The sequence below is a fragment of the Hypanus sabinus genome, chromosome 7, assembly GCF_030144855.1.
Source record: "Hypanus sabinus isolate sHypSab1 chromosome 7, sHypSab1.hap1, whole genome shotgun sequence".
In the NCBI taxonomy this organism is placed as follows: Eukaryota; Metazoa; Chordata; class Chondrichthyes; order Myliobatiformes; family Dasyatidae; genus Hypanus; species Hypanus sabinus.
Window position 1 is genome coordinate 60714824 of NC_082712.1, and position 12069 is coordinate 60726892.

The 12069-nt window shown below is 42.8% G+C and overlaps 1 protein-coding gene across 2 annotated transcripts in view; it reads left to right on the top strand.

Moving 5' to 3' along the window:
* gda (guanine deaminase) overlaps nt 1-12069 on the top strand; it is a 65617-nt gene that overhangs the window by 41124 nt on the left and 12424 nt on the right. The window contains exon 12 of one of the 2 annotated variants that reach the window (XM_059974775.1): nt 1973-2203. The exons of the other annotated variant lie outside the window; for it this stretch is intronic. Within the exon in view, the coding sequence (XP_059830758.1) occupies nt 1973-2037 (65 nt within the window). The 3' untranslated portion in view covers nt 2038-2203. Of the gene's footprint in view, nt 1-1972; nt 2204-12069 lie in introns of those variants that run through there. 2 annotated transcript variants of the gene reach the window in all.

The following is a 12069-nucleotide window of genomic DNA, read 5'->3' on the forward strand; positions in this document are numbered from 1 at the left end:
AGCATTTTAATACCATAAGTACTAAATGTAAGGTTGATGAATTTATAACATGGATGAGTACATGGAACAATAAGGACGCTTGGCAGAGAGTGGGACAGGACTGAATGCTTAATGTTCCAGTTTTGACGTTTTAGAGAAGACAAAGAAGACGGTTAAAAAAAAAAATAGGGGGAGGGGAAGTTGCACTATTAATCGGGGACAATATCCCAGCTGCACTCTGAGGGGACATAATGGAGGGCTCATCCACTGAGTCTTTATGGTTAGAACTCAAACATAAGAAAGGTGGAAACACATTGATGGGATTATATAACCCCCAATAGCTACTGGGACTTTGAGGAACAGATTTACAAGCAGATTAGGGAAAAGAGCAAAAAAAAGATTGTTGTTGTGGATGACTTCAAGTTCTCCAATGTAGACTTAATGCAAGAAGTTTAGATGGTGCAGAATTTAATAGGTGCATCCAGGAGGGTTTCTCAAATCAGCATGTAGGGCAAGGCAGTTTACTTATAGTATATAGCACATTTCAAGCACAAGGCAGTGCAAAGTGTTTTACATAGAACAAGATATAAGTCTCAATTTAAAAGAGCTTAAAGTTGTGGCAGACAAAAGATACTCCAGAAGGTTATTCCAGATATGTGGAGCATGGTAACTAAAAGTAGCTTCAACATGTTTAGTTTTGACCCTGGAGACAGAAAGCATAGGTGACCTGAGAGCTCGGGAAGGTTCATAATGCAACAAGTGATTGGAGGTGCTTTTTTGCTCTAGATCATTCAGTTCTTTATAAACAAGAAGTAATATTTGAAAGTCAATCCTCTGATGGACAAGAAGCCAGTGTAGTGATCTGAGAACTGGGGTGATATATTCTACTTTCTTGGTCTTAGTGAGGACTCTAGCAGCAGTGTTCTGAATGAGCTGCAGCTGTCTGAGGGTTTTTTACAGAGACCTGTGCAAACACCATTAAAGTAAGTTTCTAGATGTTGCTGTGACATAAACCATTAAACTCTTGTTAAATTTTTAAGATGGTAGTAGGCTGACTTTGTAATTGTCTTAATGTGGCGGTTAAAATTTAAGTTGGAGTCCATCACAACACCAAGGTTTCTCTCTTGGTTGTGGTCTGTAACAATGGGGATTCTAAGTGAACAGTGACTTTATCATTCATTTTTGGTACCAAAAACAATTATATCAGTAATTGAAGATAGTGCAATGAGAGGATTGGCTATACTGGACCTGGTGTTTGGTAATGAGTCTGGTCAGATGACTGACCTCTCAGTTAGAGGACAGTTGGGGAAACACTAATCACAATTCCTTAACTGTTAAAATGGTTATAGGTATGTAGGAGAATATTAAATTAGGGAGAGACAAATTACAAACATTTAAGGCAGGAACTAGAGAGAGTTAATCGGAAACAGTTGTTTTGGCGCAAGTCTACATCTGCCATGTCAAGGGTGTTTAAAGACCATTGCACTGAGTACAGGCCAGGTACATTCTGGTAAGGAGGAAGAATAGTGATGGCAAGATAAGGGTAGGATTTTGAGAGAGATGGAGAAAATCAAGGAGAAAAAGGAAGTGCATGTAAGGTTAAGGATGCTAAAATCAAACAGAGCCATTAAGGATTATAAATAAGTCAAATAGGAAGTTAGGAGAGCTAGGAGAAACCATGAAAAGACTTTAACAAAAATCCCAGGCTATTCTATACATAATCAAGAGCAAGAGGGTAACTAAGGAGGGGATAAGACCTCTCAAGGATGGAGGATTCAACATGTGCTTGGTGGCAGAGACATGGGCTAAGTCTGAAAAGAGTATTTTGCATCCGTATTTACCGAGGTGAAGGGGTGTGGAGCATGCTAAAGTGCTAGCTCATTTTCAGATAAAGTGAAAGGGCCTGATGGAATCTACCCCTGGTTACTGAGAGATGCAAGAGGTGTGATTGGTGGGGCCTTGACCAAGATCTTTGTGTTCTCTCTACCCACAGGTGAGGTCCTAGAGGACCTGCGAGCAGCTAATGTTGTTTCATTGTGGACAAGACTAAAGAGATGATTGTGGACTCTAGGAAAGTGCAAGCTGACCAGTCCTTACTACACATAAACAGGTGCTCCATGGAGAGAGTTAGGAATACCAACTTCTTGGGAATGCACATAACAGACGATCTCACCTGATCCCTCAACACCAGCTCTTTAACCAAGAAGGCACATCAGCATCTCCATTTCCTGGGGAGATTGAGGCGAGTGAGGTCCCTTCACCACCCCCCCCCCCCCGCACTCTAACCAATTTTTACAGGTGAACCATTGACCTGCCACAAGACCCTACAAAGGCTTGCGAGGACTGATGAGAGGACCATCAGGGTCTCTCTTCCACCCATTCGAGATATTTATCAGAAGGGTTGTATATGTAGCACCCGTAGCATTGTGAATGATCCTCCCATCTGTCCAACAATCTCTTTGACTGCCAAACACCAGGCAGGAGGTACCATAGCTCTAGGACAAGGACTGTTTGTATGCAAAACAGCTTATTTTCCCCAGGTCTTGCGACTACTGAACTCCCTGCCACGACCCAGGTTTCATCATGTATGAGGTGCCAGTATAATATACTCTTTACTTTTCGACTTGCATCAAAATGCACCCTATTGTTTGTTAATTTATTTGTGGAAATATTATCTTAGGTGTTGCCGTGAGTTATATGTACTGTGTTGTGCATCTTTGTCCAGAGGAACGTTGTTTAGTTTAGTGCTATACACGTATGCAGTTGAATGACAATGAACTTGAACTTGAACTTGATAGGATTGGTTAGACACGACCTACCACGCACAAAGCCATGTTGACTATTCCTAATCAGTCCCTGTCTATCTAAATACTTGTATATCTGATTCCTTCCAATAACTTACCCACTACTGATGTCTGGTTCACTGACCTTTAATATTACAGCTTATTCTTAAGTCTCTCTTAACCAATGGAATAACGTTAGCTATCTTCCAGCCGTCCAGCATTTCACCCATTGCTAAGGACATTTTAAATATCTCTGCTAAGCCACCTGCAATTTCGGCACTAGTCGAAGCTTCCCCGCAAGGTCTCAAGGAACACTTTGTCAGGCACTGGGGAGTTTATCCACACTAATTTGCTTCAAGTCAACAAACACCACCTCCTCTGTAGTTTGTACGCAGTCCATGATCTCACTGTTACTTTGCACCTCATGGCTATTTGAATTCAGAATTGGCATGTCTGTAGGAGATAGAGGGTTGTTGTCATTGGGACTTTAGTTCAAGGCTTAAGAAGTTATGCTGCAGCATTATAACAATCTGCTAAGACTGTGTCTGGAATATTGCATTCATTTCTGGTCATCCTGCATTAGGAAGAACGTGGAGGATTTCAGAAGGTGCAGAAAAGGGCAACTAGGATGATGCCTGGATTAGAGGACACATCTTATAAGAAGAGTTTGGAAAACCTGCTGTATATCAATGATTTAGATGATGGAATAGATGACTTTGTTGCCAAGTTTGCAGACGATACAAAGATTGGTGGAGGGGCAGGTAGCGTTGAGAAAAGAGGTAGGCTGATTGGGAGACTGTTTTGTTGAGCATCTACACTCCATCTGCCAGAACAAGCAGGATCTCCCAGTGGCCAACCATTTTAATTCCGCTTCCTATTCCCATTCCAATATATCCATCCGTGGCCTCCTTCACCTTCAGGATAAGGACACATTTAGGCTGGAGGAACAGCATCTTATATTCCATTTGGGTAGCCTCCAAACTGATCACATGAACATCGATTCCTCAAACTTCCAGTAATGCCCCACACCCTTCATTTCCCATCCCTTTGTCCCTGTCTCATGTTATCTCCTTGCCCACCCATTACCTCTCTTTAGTGCTCCCCCCCCCCACTTCTTTCTTCCATGGCCTTCTGTCTCTTTCACCAATCAACTTCCTAGCTCTTTGCTTAATCCCTTCCCCTTCAAGTTTCACCCATCGCCTGACGTTTCTCTCTCCCTTCCCCTCCCCCGTCAAATCCACTCCTCAGCTTTTTATCTCCAGTCCTGACGAAGGGTTTCGGCCTAAAACGTTGACTGTACTTTTTTCCCACAGTTGCTGTCTAGCCTCCAGCATTTTGTGTAGGCTGCAGAAGGACTTGGACAGATTAGGAGAATGGGCAAGAGAGGGGAAATGAAATACCATGTTGGAAAATGCATAGTCATGCACTTTGGTAGCAGAAATAAATGTGCAGACTATTTTGGGGAGAAAATTCAAAATCTGAGATGCAAAGGGGCTTGGGAGTGCTTGTGCAGAACACCCTAAAAGCTAACTTGCAGGTTGAGTCGGTGGTGAGGAAGGCAAATGCAATGTTAGCATTCATTTCAAGAGGTCTAGAATACAAGAGCAGGGATGTGATGCTGAAGCTTTATAAGGCACTTGTGAGTCCTCACCTTGAGTATTGTGAACAGTTTTGGACTCTTCATCTAAGAAAAGATGTGCTGGCATTGGAGAGGGTTCAGAGGAGGTTCACAAGGATGATTCCAGGAATGAAAGGGTTATCATATGAGGAACATTTGATAGATCTAGGTCTGAACTTGCTGGAATTTAGAAGGATGAGGGGGAATCTCGTTGAAAACTTTTGAGTGTTGAAAGGCCTGGACAGAGTAGATGTAGAAAGGATGTTTCTCATGATGGGGGAGTCTAGGACAAAAGGGTACAGCCTCAGGATAGTGGGGTATCCATTTAAAAACAAGATGCAGAGAAATTTATTTAGCCAGAGGGTGGTGAATTTGTGGAATAATTTCTACAGGCAGCTGTGGAGGCCAAGTTGTTGAGTGTATTTAAGATAGAGTTTGATAGGTTCTTGATTGGACATGACATCAAAGGTTACAGGAAGAAGGCTGAGGAGGAGAAGAAAGGATCAGCCATGATCGAATGGCAGAGCAGTTTGGAGAGGCTAAATGGCCTAATTCTGCTCTTATGTCTTATGGTCTTATGAAATAGCATTTTTACAGGAGACTGGGTGGGATGAGGTATAGTCAAGATCACGTGGAAATCTGTAGGTTTTTAAAAGATACCAGTCAGCAGTTTGTCTCTAGAGAAGGAAACAGAGGGATCAAGAAGGTGGAGAGAGGTGTCAGAAATTGACCAAGTGAACTTTAGGGCAGGGTGGCAGTTGAAGGCAAAGTGGATGAAATTGATGAGCTCAGCATAAGTGCATGAAGCAGCACCAAGGCAATAGTTAGTGTAGCTGAGGAAGAGTTGGGGAGCTTTACCTGTAAAAGCTTGGAACATGGGCTAATCTTTGTAGCCAATGAATAGGCAAGCTCAGCTGTGGCTCACGTGGGTCCCTGTGGCTAGCCATCTGGTCTGGAGAAAGTGGAGATGTCAAAGGAAAAATTGTTGCGGGTAAAGACCAGTTCTGCTAGATGGAAGAGGGTGGTGGTGGAGGGGAACTGGTTGGTTCTCTTATTGAGAAAGAAGAAGTCAGGGCCAGGGAATTGAAAATTAGTGAGGAGATTAAGAGCATGAGAAGTGTTGTGGATGTAAGTAGAAAGGGATTGGACCAAGGGGGACAGAATGGAGTCAAGACATGAGATCAGTGGGGCCAGAGCAGGCTGAGACAATGGGTCTATCCAGGCAGTCAGGTTTGTGGATCTTGGGTAGGAGGTAGAAGTGAATGGTGTGGGGTAAGGGAACTATGAGTTTGGTGGCAATGGATGGGAGTTCTCCATAGTTGATGAGGTCAGTGATGGTGTCAGAGCCAGTCTCCTGATGGTCCAAAGTGGGGTCCACTTCAGCAGGTGGCTATGAGATGTCTGAGACTTGCCGCCTGGCCTCAGCAAGGTAGAGGTCAATTCTCCACCATACAGCAGCACCCTCGTTGGCTGTGGATTTGATGGTAAGGATGTTATTGGTGCAGAGTGAGTGGAAGGCAGTGCATTCAGTGGGGATAAAATTCAAGGAAGAGCGTGGACTGCTGAAGTCAAACAAGTTAATGTCTCATTGGAAATTTGAGATGAAAAGAACCAGAGTAGGCAGAGAAGCAGTGCAGAGCATCCAAAAAGAGGAGAAGGGTGAGAGACAAAAGAAAGGGTGTCCGGCGAAGAGCTTTTAAAAACCCAGTCTCTATAAAAGAGGGGAACCACCTAGCAGATCAGTCATCATAGGAGTGGTTGTTGTCAGAGTTAGTCTGAGGCAGAGTAGTAAGGCTTTGGCTCAACATGGCTTTGGCGAGAACAGGTGGAGGCCAGGTAAGTAGGTTAATTCATTCCTTATTTCTTATTCAAATCTTGAGGGAATAGGGGATATGCTTACAAAGCCAGTTTTCTGTTCTGGGTGTCTGGCAGACTTTCAGCCTCCACGTTGGCCACATCTGCACCCGGTGCATCGAGAAGAAGCTCCTTAGAGACCGTTTTAGGGAACTGCAGCTCAATGACCTTCGACTTGTTATGAAAAGTGAAGCAGAGATGGACAGGAGCTACAGGGAGGTAGTCACTGCAAGGCTACAAGAGATAGCTAAATGGTTGACTGTCAGGAGACGGAAGGGTGAACATCAGATATTGGTGAGCACCCCTGTGGCCTCCCCCCCTCCGCAAAAGTAAGTACTCCATTCTGAGTACTGGGGTCGGGGTGGGGGGGACAACCTGCCTGGGAGAAGTAACTGCCGTACATCTGGCACTGAGTCTGGCCCTGTGGCTGGGGAACTGAAGAAGGTGGCAGCAGTAATAGGGGTCTCTATAGTCATGGGGACAGGTAAGTGGTTCTGTGGACGCAAAAAGGAAACACATGGTAGTTTGCCTCCCAGATGCCAGAGTCTGCAATGTTTCTGAACGCGTCCACCATATCCTGAAAAGGGACGGTGAGCAGCCAGAAGTCATGGTACATATTGGTACCAATGATGTAGGTAGAAAAAGAGAGGAGATCCTGAAAACAGAATTCAGGGACTTAGGAAGCAGGACCTCAAGGGTAGTAATCTTGGGATTTCTGGATAATTGGCCCCTCTTCAGGGGCAGGTGGGACCTGAGCAAAAGGTATGGGTTGCACTTGAATCCAATGGTGTCCAAGATTCTTGGGAGTAGGTTTACTGGAGCCATTGGAAACTAATATGGCAGGGGGATGGGAACCGTATGATAGAGCTGAGGATGAGCCAGCAGGTTTACAAGTAGATGATGGGTGTAACATGAATGTAAGAAGGACAAGCCAGTGATTGGGTACAGATGCAGACAGAGCAAAGAGTTAAATTGTACCGCAGAGGCAAAATACAAAAAGGCAAAGAATGCAGGACTGAAGATTCTGTATTTAAATACACATAACAATCGGAATAAGGTGGACGAACTTGTGGCGCAATTACAAATTGGGCGGTATGTCATTGTGGGCATCACTGAGTTGTGGCTGAAAGAAGGCCAGAGTTGGAGCTTAACATCAAAGGATATACTTTGTATCGAAAGAATAGGCAGGAAGGCACAGCTGGTGGTGGTGTTCTGTTAGTAAGAGATGGAATTATGTCTTTAGAAAGAGTTGACATAGGAGATTGGGAAAATCAGGTTGGTGTTGGATTGCGAGAGAGAGAAGTTGAATTCCTTCTCCTTGTAACCTTTGAATTCATACTGCAATTTGAGAGGGGGAATCTTAAATCACATGAATCAGTACCTCAGTGGAATAAAGCAAGTTACTGAGGCATGAGAGAGGAGCTTGCCCAGGTGGATTGGAGGGGGATACTGGCAGGGATGACGGCAGAGAAGAGATGGCTGAAGTTTCTGAGAATAGTTCACAAGGCACGGGATAGATTTGTCCCACAGAAGAAGTTGTTCTCAAATGGCAGGGGAAGGCAGCCATGGTTGCCAAGGGAAATTTAAGGACTGCATAAAAGCCAAGGAAAGGGCATATAATGTAGCAAAAGTGTGTGGGAAGTTGGATGATTGGGAAGCTTTGAAAATCCAAGAAAAGGCAACTAAAAAAGTTATAAGAAGGGAAAAGATGAAATATGAGGATAAAAGAGCCAATAATATAAAGAAGGATACCAAGAGTTTTTTTAGTTAAATAAAGAGTAGAAGGGTGGTGAGAGTTGATATTGGACCATTGGAAAATGATGCTGGTGAAGTAGTAATGAGGGACAAAGAAAGGGTAGATGAACTTAATGGTATTTTGCATCTGTCTTCACTGTGGAAGACACTAGCAGTGGGTCAGAGATCCGTGAGTGTCAGGGAGAAGGAATGAGTGTCATTGCAATCACAAAGGAAAAGGCGCTAGTCAAACTCAAAGTCTTAATGTGCATAAGTCATCTGGAGCAGATGGACTACATCCCTGAGTCATGAGAGAGGTTGCTGAAGAGATAATAGATGTATTGGTCATGATCTTTCAAGAATCACTTGATTCTGGCATGGTCCCAGAGGACTGGAAGTTTGCAAATTTCACTCCACTCTTTAAGAAGGGAGGGAGGCAAAAGAAAGAAAATTATAGGCCAGTTAGCCTAACCTCAGTGTTTGGGAAAACATTTGAGTCTATTATTAAGGATGAGTTTTCAAGGTACTTGGCGACTAATGATGAAATAAGTCAAAGTTAGCATGGTTTCTGTCAAGGGAAATCTTGCCCTACACATTTGTTAGAGTCCTTTGAGGAATTAACAAGCAGGGTGGTCAAAGGAGAGGCAGTGGTTATCACATACTTGGATTTTCAGAGGCATTTGATAAAATGCCACACATGAGGCTGCTTAACAAGATAAAATCCTTTGGTGTTACAGGAAAGATACTGGCATGGATAGAGGCAGGAGGCAGCAATTGGGGAAAAAAAGGGGCCTTTTCTGATAGGCTACCTGTAACTAGTGGTGTTCCTCAAAGGTCAGTATTGGGACTGCTACTTTTCACACTGTCAGTGATTTAGACGATGGAACTGATAGTTCTGTAGCAAAATTTGCGGATGATACAAAGATAGGTGGGTGGGTAGACAGTGCTGAGGAAACAACGTGATTGCAGCAGAACATAGACAAATTGGAAGAATGGACAAAAAATGGCAGATGGAATACAGTGTTGGGAAATGTACAATAATACATTTTGGTAAAAAGAACAATAGTGCGGACTATTATTTAAATGGGGGAAGGTTCAAACATCAGAAGTGCAGAGGGACTTAGGAGTCCTTGTCCAAGACTCTCAGAAGGTTCATTTACAGATAGAGTTTGTGGTAAAGAGGCCATATTCATGGGTATAATAAAGGCAGAAGATGGCTATTTCCTGACTGGTCAGGGCATCAAAGGATATGACGAGAAGGCAGGTGTATGGGGATGAATGGGATCCAGGATCAGTTGATGGAATGTCAAGGCAGATTTAATGGGCTGACTGGCCTAATTCTGCTCCTATGTCTTATGGGATTCTAGGTGTCTTCATTCTCAAAGCCTTTCATTATTTTATAGCCATTTATTAGTTCAACAATCAACCTTCTGCTTCCTGGGAAAGTATTTTTTTTTTTACAGAAGGTGAAGAATGATAAAACACTGTGTTCCTCTGATAACCAAAGTTTACCATTCCTTGATTTTGGCCCCTGGGGCTAAACAAACTCTGGTGGTGGAGGATGTGGCTGGTCAACGTGACTGAGCAAAACCAGCCCTGCAAGTGAAGTACACATCATGTACACCAAGGTCTTGCAAAATACCTCAGCATCCTCTGTGTTCTTGCATGTAACTGCTGCCTCCTCCTGCTATATTGCATTTACCTCCGCCGCCAGAACTGAACTCTTTAGGAGTCTCAGCTAAAGCTGCATTCCTATGCTTACTGTCATCCCATCAGGGAAACAGTAAGAGAAGAAGGTCCTTTCACACATTTCCCCCAGGGCGGCCACCCAGTCCACAGCCTTGGAGGTAGTTGATCTTCAAGTACTCCTTCATGTCTTTTATCAGTGAGGCAGAAATCCAAATGAGATTGAAAAAGTACCTGGACGGCTGTGTGATGAGCCATAACTGACAGGACTCTGGATCAAGAGCTGGGAGTTAAGATTAACATAGAACAGTACAGCGCAGGAACAGGCCATTCGGCCCACAATGCTGTGCTGAACCAGCTAAAAAGCAAATTAAAAACACCAAGTCATTACTCCCTCCTACCTACGCCAAATTTATCCAGCCTTTTGTAATAGCACATGCCCTTTAAACCAGGCAGCGTTCTGATGAACCTCTTCTGCACCCTCTACAAAGCCTCAAAATCCTTCCTATAACAGGGAGTCCAGAGCTCTATGCAATACTCTGGATGTGGCCTAACCAGAGTTTTATAAAGTTGCAACATACACTTCTAACTTTTGGACTTTGTGCCTCGACTAATAAAAGCAAGCAACCCATTAATCTTCTTAACTCCTTATCGCCCTGCGTAGCCACATTCAGGAGCTATAACTTGGATCCTAAGTTCCCTCTGCTCAGCAACTCTGTCAAGGACCTTGCCTTTTACATTGTATTCTCTCCTTGCATTTTCCCTACCGAGGTGCAACACCTCACGTTTCTCTCAGTTAAGCTCCATCAGCCATTTCTCAGCCCATACCTGCAACTTGTGCTACATTCTTTGCCAGTCTTCTACACTATCTACAACTCCACCAGTCCTGGTATCATCTGCAAATTTACTAAGCCACCCATCTACGTTTTTATCCAGGTCATGCATATATATCACAAGCAGCAGAGGTCCCAGCAGAGATCCCTGAAGAACTCCACTAATTACAGACCTCCAGCTCGAATACCTAAATCATGTTTTGGGCTGAAGTGTATATGATTGGTTGAATGACCTCCTCCTCTGCTCTAAATTTCCATGATGCTATGATGATCCAGTTGTTTTATCAATGCTGGGGGAGGGGGGAGGGGTTAGCCTGTACCGTCCTTTCAGACAATGATTTCCAGAATCCACCATCCTCTGGGTTAATGTTCTTTTTCTTATTTACTTCATCCTTCAAAGTTGAAAGTAAATTTATTTTCAAATTACATATACTGTATTTCACCATATACAACCCCGAGATTCATTTTCTTGCGGGCATTCACAGTAAATGCAAAGAAACACAATGGAATCAATGAAAAGCCGTGCGTGCGCAACAAAGAGGGACAAACAACCAATATGCAAAAGACAACGTACTGTGCAAATCCAGAAAGAGAAAAATCTGAACAAGAATCAGATTTAATATCACTGGCTTATGCCAAATTTTGTTTTGTTTTGAGGCAACAGTACATTGCAATCATAATAATAAAACAAACTATAAATTACAATAAGAAATACACATTTTTAAAAATTAGATATATATTACAAAATGAGAGCAAACAAAAAGATACAGTGGATTCCTCTAATTGGGACAAATTTTGGCCCCAAATAGCCGAAATTTCATGTAAATAGTTAAAATTGGTATAAAAAAGACAAACTACCATTTAACTAATAACAAATTATGTACTTAAATGAATACAGAACAAATCTGAACAGTACAGTTCTATAAAATTGTTTATTGGTTCCTAATAGTTATGCACAGCAGAATTCATCCAGTGTGCTCTGCTGTTTTTGTTTGATTGACTGTAAATGAAGAAAATCAGATCAGGCACCCAGTGCAGATAATAGACTGCCTTCATACAATGCTTTTGATGGTTGCCTCTTCCGAACCTTCATTTTTTACTGGAACATTCAGGATGTTTGTCGATACCTTCAAATTCTTCGTAGTGCCTAACTTGTTGAAGTAGTGAAATCATTTCCTTTTCACTCACAGCTGTTTCGGGCAGCTCTAAGCCTGATTGCTTAAAACCGTAGTGAGTAAAACAGTTCTGAATTGTCTTATTGCTTATTTCTCACCATCTGTCAGTGACAAGAAACACTGCTTTTTGAAAAAAACACATGTAACTGATGCTATTTAAAAACTGTTCACTTGAAGTTCAGTGTAGTGTTTAACTGCCATGCAAGTGCACGCAAATGGTGCTGGTTCAAAATGGTTCTGCAGTAGATTCCTGTCTCAATTAAGCAGCAGTGTCCTAAATAAACAAAGGGAATCCCTTCTATTTTCTTAATTAATTTTTGTTCTTTAAGTGTTGTCCTAAATTAACAGCTGTCTCGATTAACCAATAGCCAAATAACCAGAAGCTACTGTAGTGGAGTAGTGGACTT